The sequence below is a fragment of the Elgaria multicarinata genome, chromosome 11 (genome assembly GCF_023053635.1).
Source record: "Elgaria multicarinata webbii isolate HBS135686 ecotype San Diego chromosome 11, rElgMul1.1.pri, whole genome shotgun sequence".
In the NCBI taxonomy this organism is placed as follows: Eukaryota; Metazoa; Chordata; class Lepidosauria; order Squamata; family Anguidae; genus Elgaria; species Elgaria multicarinata.
In genome coordinates this window covers 27,350,097-27,369,169 of record NC_086181.1, presented here as the reverse complement: position 1 = coordinate 27,369,169, position 19,073 = coordinate 27,350,097, and the positions used below count along the sequence as shown (strand labels likewise).

Genomic DNA, 19,073 nt, shown 5'->3' with positions numbered 1-19,073 from the left:
AAAAAGGGAGGAGATACGTCTGGCTTGAGGAGCACGAATGGGAACTTCTCCCTTTTTGTATTTCCCCTCAGAATTATGATGGTTAAAATGTGGGATTGCTGCCTCAGCGCCATTGTCCCCCGCTTGTTTCTAGCCCACAGTGCACTGGGGCAACCAGAGCTGAACTTTTGCCAATCTCAAACCACAGTCTAGCTGTGAACGCTAAAACGTAAACACAGAGAATGGCTTCCTTTCACAAACCCAATTTTGAACAGTCTAAAATTATATAGCCCTCTGCTTTTCTACTATCATGTGGATTAGACTGAGCCTGCAAATTCACCCATACTGAATAATGTAGGTGTATGGGACTGTCTATGAGGGCTTATGCCATAGTGAGCCTGCAATTCCATTTAAATAGTTGTTTTAAGTGGATATTGTTGTTTTTATGCTTTTGATGGTTTTAAATTTTTGTATATTTGTTTTTAATGTTCACTGTTTTTAACTTTTGTAAACCGCCCAGAGAGTTTTGGCTAAGGGGCAGTAAATAAATGTAATAAATAAATATTTATAAAGAGTAATAATAATTAAATATCTGTCCAGAGCTTTGGCTGATTCTGAAATTAAATAAATAAATAAATAAATAGGAACTCTACACAAAATAGTATGCCATAATAAATCTCTTGGTCAGCCACTTAATCAGGAATGAACCCCACTAAAGTAAATGGGGCTTACTTCTGAGTAGGCATGTATAGGATTCAGAACATGCTGGATGAGACCAAGAGTCCAACTAGTGCAGCATTCTGTTCCCACCTTGGCCAACCAGCTGCCCACAGGAAACCCACAAGCAGAACATGAGTGCAACACAGAACCCTCCCACCCATGTTCCCCAGCAACTGGTGTACATAGTGCCTACTGCCTCTGAGAGTGGAGGTAGTGTATACCCACCAAGACTAGTAGCTATTGATATCCTTATCCTGCATTAGTTTGTCTAATCCCCATTTAAAGCCATCCAAATTGCTAGCCATCACTTATGGTAGTAAATTCCATAGTTTATACACTGTGTGAAGTACTTCCCTTTATCTCACCTGACTCACCAATCAGCTTCATGGCATGATCCTTTAAAAGACAGGTGCTACAAGACTCCTTTTGTGGGTGGGTGTGTTGCCAATCTTCTCAAAGTTGTAAGGATACTACATGCCTCTTGCAGCATTTTCAGGGATAGGTTTCAAATTTCTTGGACTATGCTTCATACACTACACCTGTCCTAACTTTACCTGGGGGGTGGGGAGGCACATCCCCAGCCAGGAGCACATTCAAACAAGCAGTTGGATCCAGAATCTACCTACAGTTGACGAAAGGTCTTTGAACACGGGAGGTGCCTCTGCCCAGTTTTGAGGGAATCCTGCCTGCCCCACACCTCAATCCATTCAGGAGGGTCCCCTAACTCTCTATGTACCATTTTCAGGAGGCTGTGAGGCTGCTGGGGGGTGGAGGGGCGTCCACCAGTCCAGTTGCATGCAGCTAAATGTGGATCCAACCCCAGGCTTTTATTGTGCAGTTGCCTTGCCTTGCCTTGCCCACTGAATTTTCAAGGGGGTCAGACCTCACTTCCATTTCCTGCCCTCCTGTGTTTTCCCTCTGCTTCTCGTCTTTTTTTTTTTCATAGCACAATGTCTTTTGAGGGTTAGCACTAGGAGCTTTCCATCTGGAAGCAGACATGGGGCTCATCTACACCAGGCAGGATATTCCACTATGAAAACGATATATAAATGGCAGGTGCCACACTACTGCTTTATAGTGGTGCTGAAGTGTACTGACAACTGTTGGGGCTCATGACACATCTACACCAAGCAGGATATAACGCTATGAAAGTGGTATATGGTGGCATGTGGCATGGGCCCCAAGAGTTGTCAGTGCACTTCAATACTTCTATAAACCAGTAGTGTGACTCCTGCCTTTTATATACCGCTTTCATAGTGGAATATCCTGCTTGGTGTAGATGAGCTCATGGTGTTATCACTTTCTCTTCACTGGCTGCCAATTAGTTTCCAGGCAAAGTATAAAGTGTTGGTTATCACCTTTAAAGCCCTACATGGTTTGGGTCCAGGCTACCTACAGGATCGCCTTCACCAGTACAATCTGCCCCACACACTTTGGTCCTCTGGGAAGAATCTACTTCAGTCAGTCAAAGTTAGGCTGACAGGTATTACCCAGAGGACCTTCTCTTCTGCTGCTCCCAGACTGTGGAATGGCCTGTCAGAGGAGACTCATCAACTTGACAGTCTATTAGTATTCAAGAAAGCTATCAAAACTGATCTCTTCCGGCAGGCCTATCCAGTGGAATTTTAGGATGTTTTTAGAATGTTTTTAGGATGTTTTAACAATGTATATTATGTTTTAATTCAGTTTTATGTATTTTATATTTACTGTTGTTCCCCGCCTCGATCAAAATGGAGAGGTGGGTAAGAAATAAATTATTATTATTATTTATTATTATTATTATTCCCCCACCCCATGGTGCATCTTGGCCAGGGAAGGTACAGCCTATTGTCCCCGTGCCAAACAAAAGGCTTCATGCATATTCTTTCATTTTGTGTGGGGTGGCAGTGCATGCAGAATTCCATGCACTGCAAAGCACCATGTGTCCTCTGGATCTGAAGGAACTCCTCACACAGTGCTTTGCTTACTTGAGGTACTGCTTCTCACCTAGCAGATGCCCTGTGCAAAATGAGAAGATGGCCGTAAATTCTTCCTAATCTGAGAGCAGTTTCCTTCCCAGTGAGTCAGCGCCCTTCTCAGGGCTGCAGGCTGTTGCTTGCTCATCATTGACTGAAAGTTTATTCCCTAAGATTACATTGTTGTAAATTACGCCTAATACTTTTTAAATTAACTGTTAAGGATTAACTATTAACATGTTGAATTCTTACAAAACTCAGTGCTGTCCTATAATTAAATTTTCTGTTACTCTTTGAATTTCATATTGCCTGCATCAACTCATTCATCAAGGCATCCTTTGTACCCAGGCTGTTGATTTGAAGGAACATGCACATTTCAAAGTAGCTAAAAGCTACGCTTAAAAATAACTAGTTATTAAATATTTCTGACACTAAACAATTTATAGCTGCTAACATATGAACAAGAGACATGAGTTTAACATCAGGATTATAGACATTTCTGATGGTTATGAGGAAAATCTAACCCTTCCCCTGGAAATGTGACAATGAGGATGGTAGGCTGGCCCCTTACACATTGTCAAAAAAGAAAAAAATGCATCATCCAAAAAAGGATAAAAGACACAGATTTGCACAACAGATGCATTGGCTAATTTATATGTATATATGAACATTTGGAAGTCTTTACTATAATTACCTTTACTATAATTGAAATATAAATATATTGACTGTGAGCTGACCTGTGCACCTGTTCAATCTGCTGTCCAGATGATAACAGTTGATGGGCAACTTCAAGGCCCCTTTGTCCCTTCCTATGTCCCCCCCCCACTTTAAAACATATGTGGACTAGGCAGCCCTTCAAATAGAGGATTACCCTCCATAAATTAGGACACCTGACCACTCTAAGGCTGGCTACAGCCATACTTGGATTGTAGTATCTGCGTTTCCCATGCATCTCTGTTTTGACAGCCAAGTACTTCATTACACAGCCGCCCTGCTTCTCAGTGTTCAGATTGTTGTAAATAATCCCACAGATCCATACTTAACTTCACCTTTCTAACTTCTCATATGCATTGGAGTATGAACAAACAGTAGCTCTAAGTGTTTCAGTCTGTCTTGTGACTGGTAAAAACCCATAGCAATGGAAAAGCATTGGGGCGGGACGTTTAAATAACTACAAAGGCTTGTTTTGGTAGATATTATGCTTCTCTTACCTAGGATAATAAAGACACGACACAACAAAACCATGGATTTTTTTTTTAATTGAAAAGACACTGGGCCTCCAGATATAGACTATAAAGTGGAATTTGTAGGACACAGCTCTATAGCATTGATAACTGGCATGGTAGCAGTCCTTGGAGAATGTGCTGATCAAGGCTTTTAAAAGCTAACATGCAACGTTTTCTTCTCCTTTTAAAATGAAACGTTTCTAATAATAAAATAAAAACAGTAGAAAAAAGAAAGACATGAAACTTTATATTAGAACAAGACTTCGTCGTTGTTGGTCATCAAGACTTAGCACCAAAGGTTCCCGGGATGCTGAAATCCTGTTGTGGGGAATCCACAGAGCTACGTTGTACCTCAGCATTTTCCAGAAGGGCAGCGAACTGAGGAAAGAGAGGGAAAGAGGATGAAGACAACAAGGTGGTCATTGTTCCATATTCCATTCTTGCACTTTATAGAAACAGATCGCATAGGGTGGGGCATAGGGTGTGGGCTGAAATGTTTGCCCTTTTTACCAAATGATTAGATAGGAAACTAGCATTCAGATTTTCCCCAGCATTCAGAAGTTTTCTGGCATTTGTCACAATGCCCTGCAACAACTCAACACTGGTTGTGGGTCTTCCCACTGCCCCCCTTCCTTACCCAGAAAGGCCGTGTCCTGGTGCCAAAGACATATCTACATTACACATCTAAACAGGTATAGAACTAATGTAGCTGTCAATAGTGTGGCTAGGGCAGGAACTGGAAGTCAAAATGACCATCCAGAGAGCAACAGGTGATGTGGGCAGCAGCAAACATGTCCAAACATGTCCAGCATCAGCAGCTGGGCCAGGCCAGAGGCTGATGTTGTTCACTGCAACATCAATTCAATTTTTTTTTAAAAAAAGATGTATTTTATAATATGGGAGTAGCTGGCTAGGCATCTGGATCGTGGTTACAGATGCTCCTTTTAATGTTTTTACTTTCAAATATATATTACCCTTTTCTACAACAAAATGGTCTTATTCCCAAGTAAATGTTTTTAACATATGAGCAGCAGAAGCAAAGTGGCATTTGATTCCTGTGGTCATGATGGTGCTATGCTTTAAGCGAGTTAAAATGCAAGCCTACACATGCTAAGAGAAGATTTTTAAGTCAGCGTGGCCAACCATTTTCTCTCTCACGAACATATAAGGAAGGTAGAAGTATTTGTAAAGTATGGAATAGCACTGGGGGGGAAGAGAACGTTAGTTGTGTGTTTCATGGCCATCTAACACCTCCCCCCCAACACACACACATGCACTCGTAAGACAATTAAGTTCAGGCAGGTTCTAAAATTACCTAGCTGCAACAATGACAACTGTCATGGCTTCCTTCAACTGTACCTTTATAAAGGTGCTCAGCCTTCCAAGTGATATTATTTAGCCCCTTTCACATAACCACAGATCCTGGGGCTCTCATGAAAGAGGCTCTTGCTATTAAACCTGTTTAAGGCTGTGGTGTACTTATGGCTACAGGTTATTTTGTGGAATCTTAGATTATGCCAAAGTGGCTGGGGCAGGGCATGGGTGAGCAACAGCCCAAATACTGAAAGGTATATGGATCCCATTTTCTATTCCTTACCTCTGTATCCATTTCCCAGGAATCCATTCATGCCATACTTTGATTCTTTCCCTCCTGAAGCAAAAGAGAGAACAGGCTGATAACTTTGAACTGCACAGAGCTGTTTCTATCCCTTTTATCTTGTCTTATTTTGGTTTACAAGCCTTTTCCTAGTTGATCAAAATCCGAAAATTCACTCTAAATCATCTTGTGGCTTGCCTCTATACAAATTGCAGCGTTTATAGGGTTGGATTCGGAGTTTGTCAAAGCTGGAGTATTGAAATCATGACAAGTTGGTCCCATTGATTTCAGTAAGTCTACCCTAAGCCAAACAAGGCTTTTATGGTGCCGCCACCTTGCCTCATTCACAGAATGTTTTTGTGAATTCACAGAAAGCAGATGTCATCAGCTTTCACTTGAAGTCCTCCTGTGTTTTCCCACCATCCTTTGTCTTTTCACTTACTACAAAAAATCCATTAAGGATGAAAGCATGGAATAGTTGCACAATGCCTTCACATTTGTAATCCTAGGACACCACCGCCTGGAAGCACCTTTAATATGACTAACTCATTACCTTCAACTTTCCAAAATGTTAAAAGAGAGACATTCCAGGGGCCCCATTCCAAAAATCTTGGTCTGCAGTGCAACCCTATTCAGGTTTACACATAAGTAAGTCCCACTGTGATCAAATGGGCCTTATTGCCCAGTAAGTGCATTTAGGTTTGCAGCCCAAGATTCTATGAGCATCATCAGATGGGTGGATTTTTCCATTTCCCTACCATCGCTATGGCCTCCTGCTGCTGTCCCACAATAGCAACACTCTCTTTACACAGGGATAAAGAAAGGAAGCAGCAACAACTACGTGGCCCATTCAGGTGCCGTTTTTATCGTGCAGCTTTTCCTGCATGCAACAGGAAATGGTGGCACATTCAATTTTCTTAAAAGACAGATTAAAAGCGCTCTGTTTTGCGAAGGAAAAACAAGTGGGAGGAGAGGGAGGCACATAGGAGGCGGATGTCTTTGTCTAAAGGATGTGTAAACATCCGTAAGTGGGCAGTAGCAAGCATGTGATAAAATGTTCATCTGATGATGCTCTATATTGCTATTTCAGTAGAGTCTAGTGCTTGTTGATTCTATTGCTATTTTTTTTTTGCTTGATGTCTTGGTTTTTTACTTTTAATTCTGCTGTGAACCATTTCAGAAGTCATTATTGACAGGCAGAACATAAGTAGTTAAATAAATAAATAAATAAATAAATACAAAAACGAAAGTTCTCCTAAGAAGATCAGAGACATTTGGAGACCTGAATGAGAAAACTGAAATTAAGCCTACTGGAGAGTAAATATATAGATAGATAATAATAAAAATTTTGGGCCCAAAATATGGTGCCTGAGGTGGCTACTTCGCTCTGCTAATAAATTCTGTATTGTTTAATTTTTAAAAAAGTTCAATAATATTTAATTAAAAAATAAGCACACAGAAAGAGGGCACTACATGGAGCAGCTGTGATATGTAGTGTGGCTTTATTGCAGAGAACACTGCCATCTTGTGGAGAGCCTCCCTGACATAAGATGTCCAGCAGCAGCTGAGGTAAATTATTTTATTTATTAAAATTTCTATACCTTCCTTCAATATAAATACTCTCAGGGCAACTTACACAATAAAAGTAAAGCGAATATAATAACATAACTAAAACTCAAGAGACACCAGATTAAAAAAATGGGAGCAATAGAGTTTAATAGTTTAACAACAAAAAGCCTGGGAGGATAAAGAAGAGCCAGATCTACACCCAGCAGGATATATCACTTTGAAAGTGTTTTGAAAACAGCATATGGAATGTGTCCTGGGCCCCAACAGTTGTCAATAGCATTATAAACTGTTATAAAGCAGTAGTGTAGATCCTGCCAGGTCTTTGTCAAGCATTGATAAGGCAGCAAAGTCAGGGCTGGCCCTAACATTAGGCAGAGCGAGTCAGGGTACTGAAGGATAGAGCTGTTGCCATCAGATGCACTGGAGGATGCATGCCATCCAGGCTGGTGTTAAAAGTCCGCATGGATTCTACACATGAAACGGAGCGAGTGGGAACTATGTTGTCCTTCGCCTCAGGCCGCAAAATCTCATGCGCCAACACTGAGCAAAGTAGGTGCCAGGCGAGTCTCCCAGAAAGAATCTGGAGGACCACTGCAGAGAGGGCATTCCAGAGTTTTGGTCTCATTAATGAAAAGGCCCCATCTCTTGTTCCCATTCATTTACTTTTGTGTGAGAATGGACAAACAGCTGGACCCTTAAACACCATGTTCAAGCTTGGGCTGGTTCTTTATGGGAGAAGACAGGCTGTTAAGAGCTCTAAAAGTTACCACTAGTTTTCAATTGAGCCAGGTAACAAATAGATTTTTAGATTGTGAGCCTCTGGGGCAAGAGGGAGGGACCTGTGGCCTCCCAGATGTTGTTGAACTACAACTCCCACCATCCCTGTCCACTGGTCTGCTGGCTGGGGCTGATGGGAGTTAGAGCTCAACCACATCTAGAGAGCTGAAACTCCTATCAGCCCCAGCCAGCAGGACAATGGCCAAGGATTATGGCAGTTGTAGTCCAATAACATCTGGACGCCCACAAGTCCCCCACCCCTGCCCTTGGGGATAGGACAATTAATATTCAGAAAACCTGCTACAAACTGCTCTGAGCCAGTGGGATAAGCCAGGCTATCAATAAGATAAAAATAACATAGGAAACCACAGAGCTGGAACAAGATTGGAGTTAATCGACTCTAGTGTCATCAGTCTCCAGACAAAAGCCCAGAAGTCCTGCTTCAGACTAATTGCAGTTTCCATTTAACGGCAACTGGGTAAAAAAAACAAGGTGCACACTAAGAAATTGCCCCCACCTTTACCCGCTGTGAACTGGAAAGGCACCTCTTCCCCATTGATGCAGGAACACACAAGTCTAGCACCACCTACCGTATCCTCCCAGTGCTTGCCCAGGACCTAGTGGACTGCCGTACCCTCCTGGTGCTTGTCCTGCTGCAAGGGGACCATATGCACCTGCTAAGCAAAGCAAGAGGCAAACACTAAGCACAGTACAGGCACAACAGTCTCTGGTTGCAGAAGGTGTTCCCATTTACACCAGTTCCCACCGGGAGGTATTCTGTCTAGAGAGCAGACTGTGAACTCTATAAAAGACATAGGCATGCATACGGGATGTGTTGGGTGTGCCCAGGTACACCCTAATGTCTCTGGAGCCTCTGGAAAGCGCGTATTTCTCCCCTATTAGCATGGTGTGTGTGGGGGGAATACAACTTTCTGGAGGCCCTGGAAAGAGCGCTTTCCCACCCACCCCCAAGGGTTTTCCCCTGGGTGCACGCCCTAATGAAATGTGCTGCGCACACCTATGATTATTTATTTTTTTGCAGTCAGTCTTACCTGCCCCCAGTCCGTTAGCTTGGGGGTCTCCACCATTCATATACCCGAGCCCGTTTCCATTGCCTGCACAGAGGGAGAGAGGGAGAAGAGGAAAGAGTATAACACAAAAAACCACTCCAAAACCACAGTCACTGCCATCATCTCACTTCATGGGCTCTGCTCCCAGGGTTAGAATCCATCGTACTCCAACATAATGTATGCCATTAGTTGCCAACAATGCCCTTCTGCCGCCTGTATAGGACAAACAGTTCTTGCATAGAGACAGACCTGTTTAAGTATAAACAGAAATATAGCTCACATCTAAAATCCAGAGGGAGAATATTTCAGCCTCCCAGGACACTTTGGGGGAATCCGCACGTCGTTCCGAGATAGCTTCTAAGCAACCCCAGTGCGGCGTGAAAGCGATCATGTAACTGGCCTTTGGAAGAGCCAACGAAGAGACGTCTTTCCCCCCACCGCCGCCGCCGCCGCCGCCACCCGCAGACCTCCTCGCCGGCTGGGATGGAGAGCTCGGGGGAAGAAGGCGGGGTGGAGAGCTTCTTCCGCTCTCAACCCCGCCTTCTTCAGCCGAGCTCTCCGTCCCAGCCAGCGAGGAGGTCTGCGGGTGGTGGCGGTGGCGGGGGGAAGGACGTCTCTTCGTCGGCTCTTCCAAAGGCCAGTTACACGATCGCTTTCACGCCGCACTGGGGTCGCTTAGAAGCGATCTCGGAACGACGTGCGGATTCCCCCTTCGTTACTGAGCTGAAAGTTATGTACTATTCTCCAAAGCCATCTCAAACAGAAGATTGAACTTGAAACTGCTGGCCTAGAATTAAGTTTGATACTTTTCATTTGGGGTTCAATCAAGTTCAGACGTTCCTCTCCCACTACAAGTGTTAAATTAGCATCGCACAGTTAGGAAGATTATGTTATTGGACGTTACTACTGTTGTCAATGGTCACAGTACTTATTTATATACATTTGAGCTTCACATAGAAATGTCACAGACTCCACGGAATGTCAAGACATTTCATAGCCGTTTGACTCCACTGTTTACATTCCCCCCTTCTATACCTATATATGCATCTAGACAGACAGACAGACAGACAGACAGACAGACAGACAGACAGACAGACAGACATGCCAGTTGAGGATTACACTACATGCATCTGATGAAGTGGGCTCTAGTCCACAAAAACCTATGTCATAATAAATCTGTTGGGGCGCTTCCAGATGGAGGACTCCTACTGCTATGAATTAGAAGGCATTGCGCAACAATTCCATGTTTTTCTTCTTAATGGATTTTCTTCATTAAGAAAGAATATGGAAGACGCAGTGGGAAAACGGAGGAGAGATACAACTGGAGGTGTCGTCTGGACTGCCCCTCCTCTCCCCTGGAAAAATTCCATGGATGAGGCAGCACGATGGCTCAATAATAGCTTCGTCTGGAAACACCCTCAGTCTTTTAAGGCACCAGGGACTCTTTTTGTGTGTTTTCTGTAACAGGCAGAGGAACATCTACACCAAGCAGGATATTTCACTATGATAGCAGTATGAAAGCGGTATATAAAAGGCAGGAGCCACACTACTGCTTTATAGTGGTATTGAAGTGCACTGACAACTGTTGGGGCCCATTGACACATACCATATCCTGCTTTCATAGTGTTACAGCCTGCTTGGTGTAGATGTGTCAATGGACCCTGCAGTTGTTACTGCACTTCAGTATCGCTATAAAGCAGTAGAGTAGACCCTGCAGTGTACTTCAATGCCTCTATAAAGCAGTAGTGTGGCTCCTGCCTTTTATATACTACTTTCATACCACTTTCATAGTGGAATTCCTGTTTGGTGTAGATGAGCCCTAACATGGCTCTGGAATTTGAGGAGAGGAGAGGAGCTGTTTTCAGTGCCATGGACTCTGCCGTGGGACTTGTCAAGTAATGATTTTAAAAAGGAGAAAAGCTGTGAGAGTGAAATGGGTACTCTCTGATTACAGCAAAATGATGTCTCCTTAATCAATAGACAATGCTCAACCAGACCCAATACAGTTTGTGACTTTTAGGCAGGCTTGAGCACTGACTTCTTTTTTTCTAGAAATGTGTTGCTGCTTGGCCCGTTTTTCCATCCCAGCCTCTATGAGGTGGAATTTCTTATCATCTAGCCCTGGTGTCCATCCAGGCTGTGATCCATATATCAGGTGTGGCCCACCTGTGTAAAAGAGACAAAGAAGCAGGGGGGTTCTAAACAGGGAGGTGCCATGGGTTTGACACCTGCCTAGAAGCTTTGCCCTCTGTCCTTTGCCAATAATCCAGACATTTCTGGGCTAGCTTCAATTACTCAAGGGTTCAATTACTTCAATTACTCTGGGCTAGCTTCAATTACTCAAGTCAACAGCCCAGTTTGTCCTTTCAGGAGAAGATCCTGCCAATGGGAAAGATTAGATCCCTTCCTCACAAGCAGATCTTGGCAAGCAATTGTGTGGTCTAGTCAATTTCACACCTTAGGGAGAGAAGGCTGAAATTAACTAGACCATAAGATTGCTTCTTGCTAGGCTTAGCAGGAAGAATAAGACCAAGGAAGTCCACAAAGATGATCTGGAACTTGCGGAAAAAGGCACTGAGGTAGCAAGAACAGGAGCATAGGAAGATAGAACCACAGTTGATGCTTACCATATGGCCTTGGTTTACCTTCAGTACCCAGACTGGCAGGTTGAACACCATATGGCAGCTGGCTGGATCTCCTGTAGGAAGGTTAGCTCCTGTCTGTGCGATAGCTAGTTTGCAAGGAAAGGCTGCCTTATGAGTTGCTCTCAGCTTACCCCAGAAGTTCAGTGTAACTTCCCATCAAGAGCACAAGCTGCCACCAAAAACTGTTCCTTCCTGGCTCTTCTTCTCCCCTGTCCTCACTAGTTGCCACCAGTTGTTTCCTTGACAGAGGCACTGTGCTATTAACTGCTTAGAGATATTTTAAAATAGAATCAGCTGGCTGAGGAATGCTGCGGGTTGAAAGATGTTTATCTGTCTAAACATTCATAGGATTGTGCCCTAAATAAATAAAGTAAACTGCTGCATGACAAGTAGACATTCAACAGGTATAACCTTTCCTATCACAGCACCAGCTATACTTCTGCCTGCCATGCACTGGCTAAAAGCACAGAGCCTCTGTCTGCTCGGGTTATTCCCCATCTCTCTGCAGGAGATAATGCTTATCAAGCAGATGGGTGGATGGGATGGGTTGGGCCTAGCAGAGGAAGTGCTGTGCATTTAGTTGTGTCCATGTGTGTGTACATGCATAAGGGTGGGGGCTTCTTCACCAAGGATGCTGCTATCACTTAGCATCTCTACATTAGAGGAAAATTGCACTGCTTGTGATGGACTCCATTACATGGGCAAACAGAGGCGACCACATGGTCTTAATGGAAAACTTCTCCTTTTGGTGCTCATAGCCTTGCATGGGACAGTGACCTCTAGTGCAGAGCTTTCCAAACTTTTCATGTTGGTGACACACTTTTTAGACATGCATCATTTCGCAACACAGTAATTCAGTTTTACTAGCAAACCGGAGGTTAAACTAACCCCTTATGAGAGATACGGACACATACATAAATTGTAATAATGAAATGTATGGGGACACAACATATCTCATGAAAACCTTTCATTTATATTTTTTAAAATATATGATTTGCAAGATAATAACATACATTTCCAAGACTTTTCACATTGAACCAATTTTGTCGAGCTGCAATCGAGCGGCGGTTGAGACAGTGTTCTATCAAAAACTGGACCCATGGAATTTCTTGAATGTGTCACTTCAGGTGTAGCCGCGTCACCGGAAGTGATGCAGAATCAGCTGTTTCAACCTGATTATGCATACTGCTCATGCGCACTATCTGTATGATCCCTCAACCGTGGTGTGCATACACGGATACGACAGAAGGGGAATATACTAGTGCACCATACTAATTGGCACCTTTGCTGGATAAAAATGCATGCAACTTGGTATTGCTTATTTCACATAGACTCGCGTGACACACCTACACACTGCAGCTGACACACTAACGTGTTGCGACACACAGTTTAGAAAGCTCTGCTCTAGTGGGTGCTTTGTAGCACAACTTCAGCTGCACACGTTAAGAAATCCTGCGATGTTTCAGAAGAATTGGGATATCCTATCCAGTTTTTTTTTTAAGAACAGGATAATTCTGGGGAGGCGCGGGAGATGTGCAGGAGGTTGACAACATAATATAAAGGACCTGCAAACTTCTGTAAGTGGCCATTCATAAATGTGCCATATATCACTGGTGTAGAGATGCTCTCAGTGATCATATATATTGTGAGATAACAGCACCTGTCTGCACCAACAAGGAATTCCAGGATATTTCATCCTCACAGACACAGACCTCCTAATCAGGATGGCCTTGAGTCATCCACAGCATTTCTGTAAAGAACATCAAACTCACTCGAATACAACCTTCCCCAACCTGATGTCTACCAGATGTGCTGGACTACAACTCCCTAGTAGATGAAAGGCCGTATTGCTTAGCTTGGGATGGAAAGAGGAGTAAATCAAGAGCTGACTGATGTTGTCCACATTTGAAGACCCCCTCCTTTATTAAAGGGTCTGATCAGTTCTACAGCTGCTTAGCAGCAGCAATGCTAAAAAATCATGGACCTCCAGAGCATTCATCAGGTTTTCTATTTCAGCTCCCTTTGCTTTCCCCATTTGTCAAGTGAATGCGTAAAATCTTTGGTCCAAATGAATTCAGGGAATGTTACCACGAGATCCCCCAGCTGTTATAAGCACTAAAGTCAGGTTCCTCTACAGGACTCGCCCTCACCTCACTACAGTCCTTTGCTGTGACATCAGAACAGAGTTTCCAACCAATCAGAAAAAGCCTGCTCCTGTGCCTTTAACGGGTAACTTGTTCTGCAGAAATCAGGCATGGGAAGATTTTCATGGCAAGCAAATGGAGTTTATTATCACCTGTTAATGTCTGTTGCTCGTGCTGCTGTTAAAAGTACATGAGCAGAGGCTGCTAAAAGTTGGAAACCTTGTAGCAAAGACCCAATATCAAGCTTTTCTGTGGCTAGTTTATGTGCCACCGTGCTGATGGATAGTTGAATACAATGAATGAGATGTAGAGACAATCTGGTCGCCACAACTGTTTTCAACACCCTCCTTGCAAATGTTTGGTGTTTTGTAAAATGTAGGGTGACCGTATGGAAAGGAGGACAGGGCTCCTGTATATTTAGCAGTTGTATAAAGATTACAAGGGAATTTTAGCAGGTGTCATTTGTATCATGCATACAGCACCTGCTGAAATGCCCTCTTCATCACAACAGATAAAGCTACAGGAATCCTGCCCTCTTTTGTATCTGGTCAAAAGGGCACGGCTCTTGCATCTTTAACTGTTGTGATAAGGAGGGAATTTCACCAGGTGCTGCATGCATATAAATGACACCTGCTGAAATTCCCTTTTCTATACAATTTATAAAGATACAGGAGCCCTTGTCCTCCTTTTCGTATGGTCACCCTAGAAAATGTTCATAAAATGCTTCTCCTCTGTCAGATTTTAGACTGAAATCTTCCTGTGGCAGAAAACATGTAATTACGCCCTAAAACACTGTCCACATTGGCAGCATAATAACGACAGGGATGTAAACATTTCCAACTGCTAATACGACATGACTCATATACTCCTGAAAGATTTGCTCCTATCCATTCGGTCTGGTGAACAGTTCTGTGAAACCCCAGCGCTTTCATGTTCCCACACAAAACTAAACTTAAGTAGGTCCAATAAAAGATACCAATTTATCTCTTTAGTATCTACAGTTCTTGGGAACCAGCTATCATTATCTGAACCCAAACTGGTCATGTAACTAGACCTCAGTATTATTTTTCCAATCCATGCTGCATTTTAGCAGATGGCTGTGCTTTTAGCCCCTATGCTAGTTCTTTGAGCTCCATAGGAGTTTTGGGGAGGTCCTGGAAGGCCTGAGAGGAAGAGGAGGGGGAGGCCAAGGGGATATTACCCAACCCACCAAAACCAAGTCACTCCCCCACCTCCCCCACATTCCTGGAGGAATCGCACCCCTTGCTGAGGGTGCAACTGTCTGCAATCCATATGAATTTAGAACCTAGGACGCATCCAGTCACAACCAGGGCTGTATATGTTGGGGAAATGAAAATTCTGCACCAAGGGACCTCCAGTACTGTGCTAAGAAAAGCAAACTACTGCAACCTGTATGTCTTATGCAAATTAAAATGATTTGCTTGTGTGCGTCCTATTTTGCATAATTGGTTCTGATCCTGATGATGGTATTGAAGCGTAAAGAGCTGAGAAGGCTACATTAGCTCTGCCCACTGGCCACAGAACCTGTCCTTTCCACAAACTCTCAAGCTTATCTTCACAGACTATCAGAAGATCTAGAGCAGGGACACGGGACCTCCAGCTTTTGAGGATTCCCCATCCAGTCCAAAAGCTTCTTTTGCTCTTATCTCTGATTACTGATCAGAGATAAGAGGGCATTTAAATGCAATTTTTGTGAACCGCCCAGAGAGCTCTGGCTATTGGGCGGTATAGAAATGTAATAAATAAATAAATAAATAAACTTAAATACCCTGAAAAGAAGCAAATTCTTGCAAATGTTTTGAGAGGGTTTTTTTATAGGTAGGAGACCTGTTGCTGCACTTGATTCAAAATGCTATTTGTTTCTGCACACTTGTGCTGAGCACAAGCAGCCCTAGCCACAAATCACCTCACTTCCCAACTTACCATATCTTCCAGCACCATAATTACCTCCCAGGCCAGCAGCCTCTGGTTGCTGAGGTTGACCACTGTATGGGAGCTGCCCTGCCCCTGTGATGTAGATAAGGAGACAGAAGAAGGGCAAGAGAAAGAGCTCCATCACACCAGCGATTTATTGCACACTCGCCATTCCTGGTAAGTGGTTTTGCAGCGTGGTACTCACATGATGTCATCCCTGTCCTGCACTCATCTGGTCCCTTCTTCCCCTTGTTATGTTTTATTTTGGTACAGGGAAAGTCTGGATTATTTCCCCCTCTCGCTTTTTCCTTTGTTGGGTGTGTGTGCTAATGGAGTCTTGCTGACGAAAGGTGAGGGAGGGAGGGGCAGTTCTCCAGCACGGACATCGAAGGGACTTGTTAGTCAGCTGAATGGACTTTTTAGTGCTCCAACCACCACCACCTTCATTGCCCGCAGAAACAGAGCCCAGATGAAACCTTAAATCAGTAATTGCTAGATAACAAAGCCAGAGTGGGGGTGGGTGGGTGCAGAGCACACACCTATCAGAGTACCACAACCAATGAACTGGAGGAGGAAGGAGAAGGGGCGGGGTGCAGTGGAAGCGCAAACAAGCGAAAACCTATGTGAAAGGGACCATGTGTGATGGAGCCCTTGACGCGCTTATGAAACAGAGGTAAAAAAACGCGGGGACAAACCAGAGAAAAAACCAGTTGTGATGGAGCCCAGTGCCAGAAGCTGTAACAAAGAGACTCCTCTATGCTGCCACCCACTTTCCCACATGAGAACATAAGAAAAGCCATGCTGGATCAAACCAAGGGTCCATCTAGTCCAGCATTCTGTTCACACAGTGGCCGACCAGCTGCCCACGGGAAACCCACAAGCAGAACATGAGTGCAACAGCACCCTCCTGCCCATGTTCCCCAGCAACCAGGCTTCATAGGCATACTGCCCCTGAGACTGGAGGTAGCATAAAGCCATCAGGACTAGTAGTCATTGATAACCTTATCCTGCATGAATTTGTCCAATCCCCTTTTAGAAGCCATCCAGTTGGTGGCCATCACTACATCTTGTAGAAGTGAATTCCATAGTTTAACTATGCACTGCGTGAAGAATTACTTTCTTTTATCTGTCCTGAATCTCCCACCATTCAGCTTCAAGGGATGACCCCTTTGGGTTCTAGTATTTTGAGAGAAAGAGAAAGAGAGAGAGAGAGAGATCTCCAAAGCCGCTTTGTCCGCATCATGCCTAATGTTGTATACTTCTATCATGTATCCCATTACTCTCCTTTATTCTAAGCTAAACAATCCCAGATGTTGTAACCTTTCCTCATAGGGGAGTTGCCCCTTTCTACACTTTTCCCAACTCTATAATATCCTTTTTTTAGGTGCGGTGACCAAAACTGTATACAGTATTCCAAGTGTGGTCGCACCATAGATCTGTATAAGGGGAATATGATCTCGGCAATTTTGTTTCCAATTCCTTCCCCAATTATGCCTAAAATGGAATTTGCCTTTTTCACAGCAGCCGCACACTGGGTCGACATTTTCATCAAGCTATCCACCACAACTCCAAGATCTCTTTCTTAAGGCATATCTGCACATTCTCCCCTGTTGACACCATATACTTCAACATTAACAGAGCAATCCTATACACGTCTATTCAGAATTAAGTTCTGCTTAGTTCAATGGTGCTTACTCCCAGCCTTAATGGCCAATCCTTCTCTCTAGGGAACTGTAGCTCTATGACAGCCTACTTCAACCTGGTTCCCACCAGATGAGTTAGGCCTCAGCTAGATGAGGGGTGGAGGGCGGCGATCTCGCGATTTTATGATCGCGAGATCGTCACCCTGGTTTACTGTGACATTGTGGTCACCATTTTTTGTTGTTGTTAAAGGGGACTGAGCGCATGAGCACTCGGGTGCAGTAAGGAACTCTGTGCTCCTGGCTTCTTGCATTTTCTCACGAGGAGCCAGGACAAAGCGCGACGGCGGGCCACATTTCCGCGGTCTCAGGATTATACTGAGACCGTGGAAAAACCGAGAAAAATGGGTAGAGTGATATCCTGGGGAAAGGGAAGGATCATCCCTCCCCGGGATCCCCTGTGCGTCATGTGGACACACAAGGACGATCCCCAGGATATCACCCCCGTCTAGCTATGGCATTAGACTATGGCACCCAGCATTCCTAGCATTGACCAGGGGCTGATGGGAGTTGAAGTCCAATACTCCTAGTGGACCCCAGGTTGGTGAAGGCTGTTTTAGGAAGTCTGGGTTTTATCCACAGGGAATTCTCATCACCCCTTGCCAAACTACAGGATTTGTTGCAGGAAGCCATGAGAGGTAAACAGGTTTAAAACAATATAAACTTATAATGTAGCTACAATCAAGCCACTTTCCCCTTTGCCGAGGTTTCCAAAGCCATCTAGGCAGCGCTGAAACCATGTTTCCACCCCAACACTGGTTAAAGCTAAGCACTTTTCAAGTCATAGAGTCATAAAATCGTAGAGTTGGAAAGGGCCTATAAGGCCATCAAGTCAATGCACGAATCCACCTTAAAGCATCCCTGACAGATGGCTGTCCAGCTGCCTCTTGAATGCCTCTAGGGTAGGAGAGCCCACGACCTCCCTAGGCAATTGGTTCCATTGTCGTACTGCTCTAACAGTCAGGACGTTTTTCCTGATGTCCAGCCGGAATCTGGCTTATTCCGTGTCCTGCACTCTGGGATGATCGAGAAGAGATGCTGGCCCTCCTCTATGTGACAACCTTTCAAGTACTTGAAGAGTTCAGCTCCTCTTCAAGTTGCACATTCCCCCCCTCCCCCGGGAGATTGTCGGAGCCTGGGATAGAAGGCTGGCTTTTTAAAACAAATAAATAAATAAATAGGACAGCCTGAAGACTCACCTCCGTATTTGGCAGCGGCAAGATCACCAGCAGGTCCTCCTAATTGACTGCCATAGGGAGACTGCACACCTGCAAACAAGAACCCCACCCAAAAAAAAATTCAGTACAAAACCCCTTCTTCTTATATATGATAACGACGGTAAGACGATTGCATGCTCAAAAATGGAAAAGTTCAATATTGCCCACAATGGATGAATGGCTAATGAAGATGGTGGAACTGGCGGGGATGGCAAAACTAACGCCAATAATTCAAGAAAAGTCAACAGTATGTTTTTGACTGAATGGAAATTTCTTATAGACTTTTTGCCAGGAGTAGAAAACAGTGACTTGTACATCTGTGGATTCAATAATTAAGAAGAAAATTTTAAGATTAAAAAAAAGAAGGGAAATTTGATTTTTGCAACTTTAGAATATGAGAAGATATAGTTACATGTTATAGGGTTGCAATTATATGGTTACATATTATGTGGTTGCAGTTATAAAATATGAGAAGACAGGGTTACATGTTTTTGCTGCGGAGAAGATCGGAAGTCTATCTTAATTTTGTATGGTTTTTT

General features: G+C 43.9%; 1 protein-coding gene across 5 annotated transcripts in view; it reads right to left on the bottom strand.

The window, feature by feature from the left end:
* Positions 1–3,899: 3,899 nt before the first annotated feature.
* GREP1 (glycine rich extracellular protein 1) overlaps positions 3,900–19,073 on the bottom strand; it is a 40,688-nt gene continuing 25,514 nt past the window's right edge. For 4 of the 5 annotated variants that reach the window (XM_063137258.1, XM_063137261.1, XM_063137260.1 and 1 more), the window contains 5 exons: positions 15,627–15,710; positions 8,876–8,938; positions 8,414–8,500; positions 5,478–5,531; positions 3,900–4,258 (listed from right to left, as the gene is read on the bottom strand). In XM_063137258.1, the coding sequence (XP_062993328.1) occupies positions 4,233–4,258; positions 5,478–5,531; positions 8,414–8,500; positions 8,876–8,938; positions 15,627–15,710 (314 nt within the window). In that variant the 3' untranslated portion in view covers positions 3,900–4,232. The remainder of the gene's footprint in view (positions 4,259–5,477; positions 5,532–8,413; positions 8,501–8,875; positions 8,939–15,626; positions 15,711–19,073) is intronic. The other variant, XM_063137259.1, reaches the window with a different exon arrangement.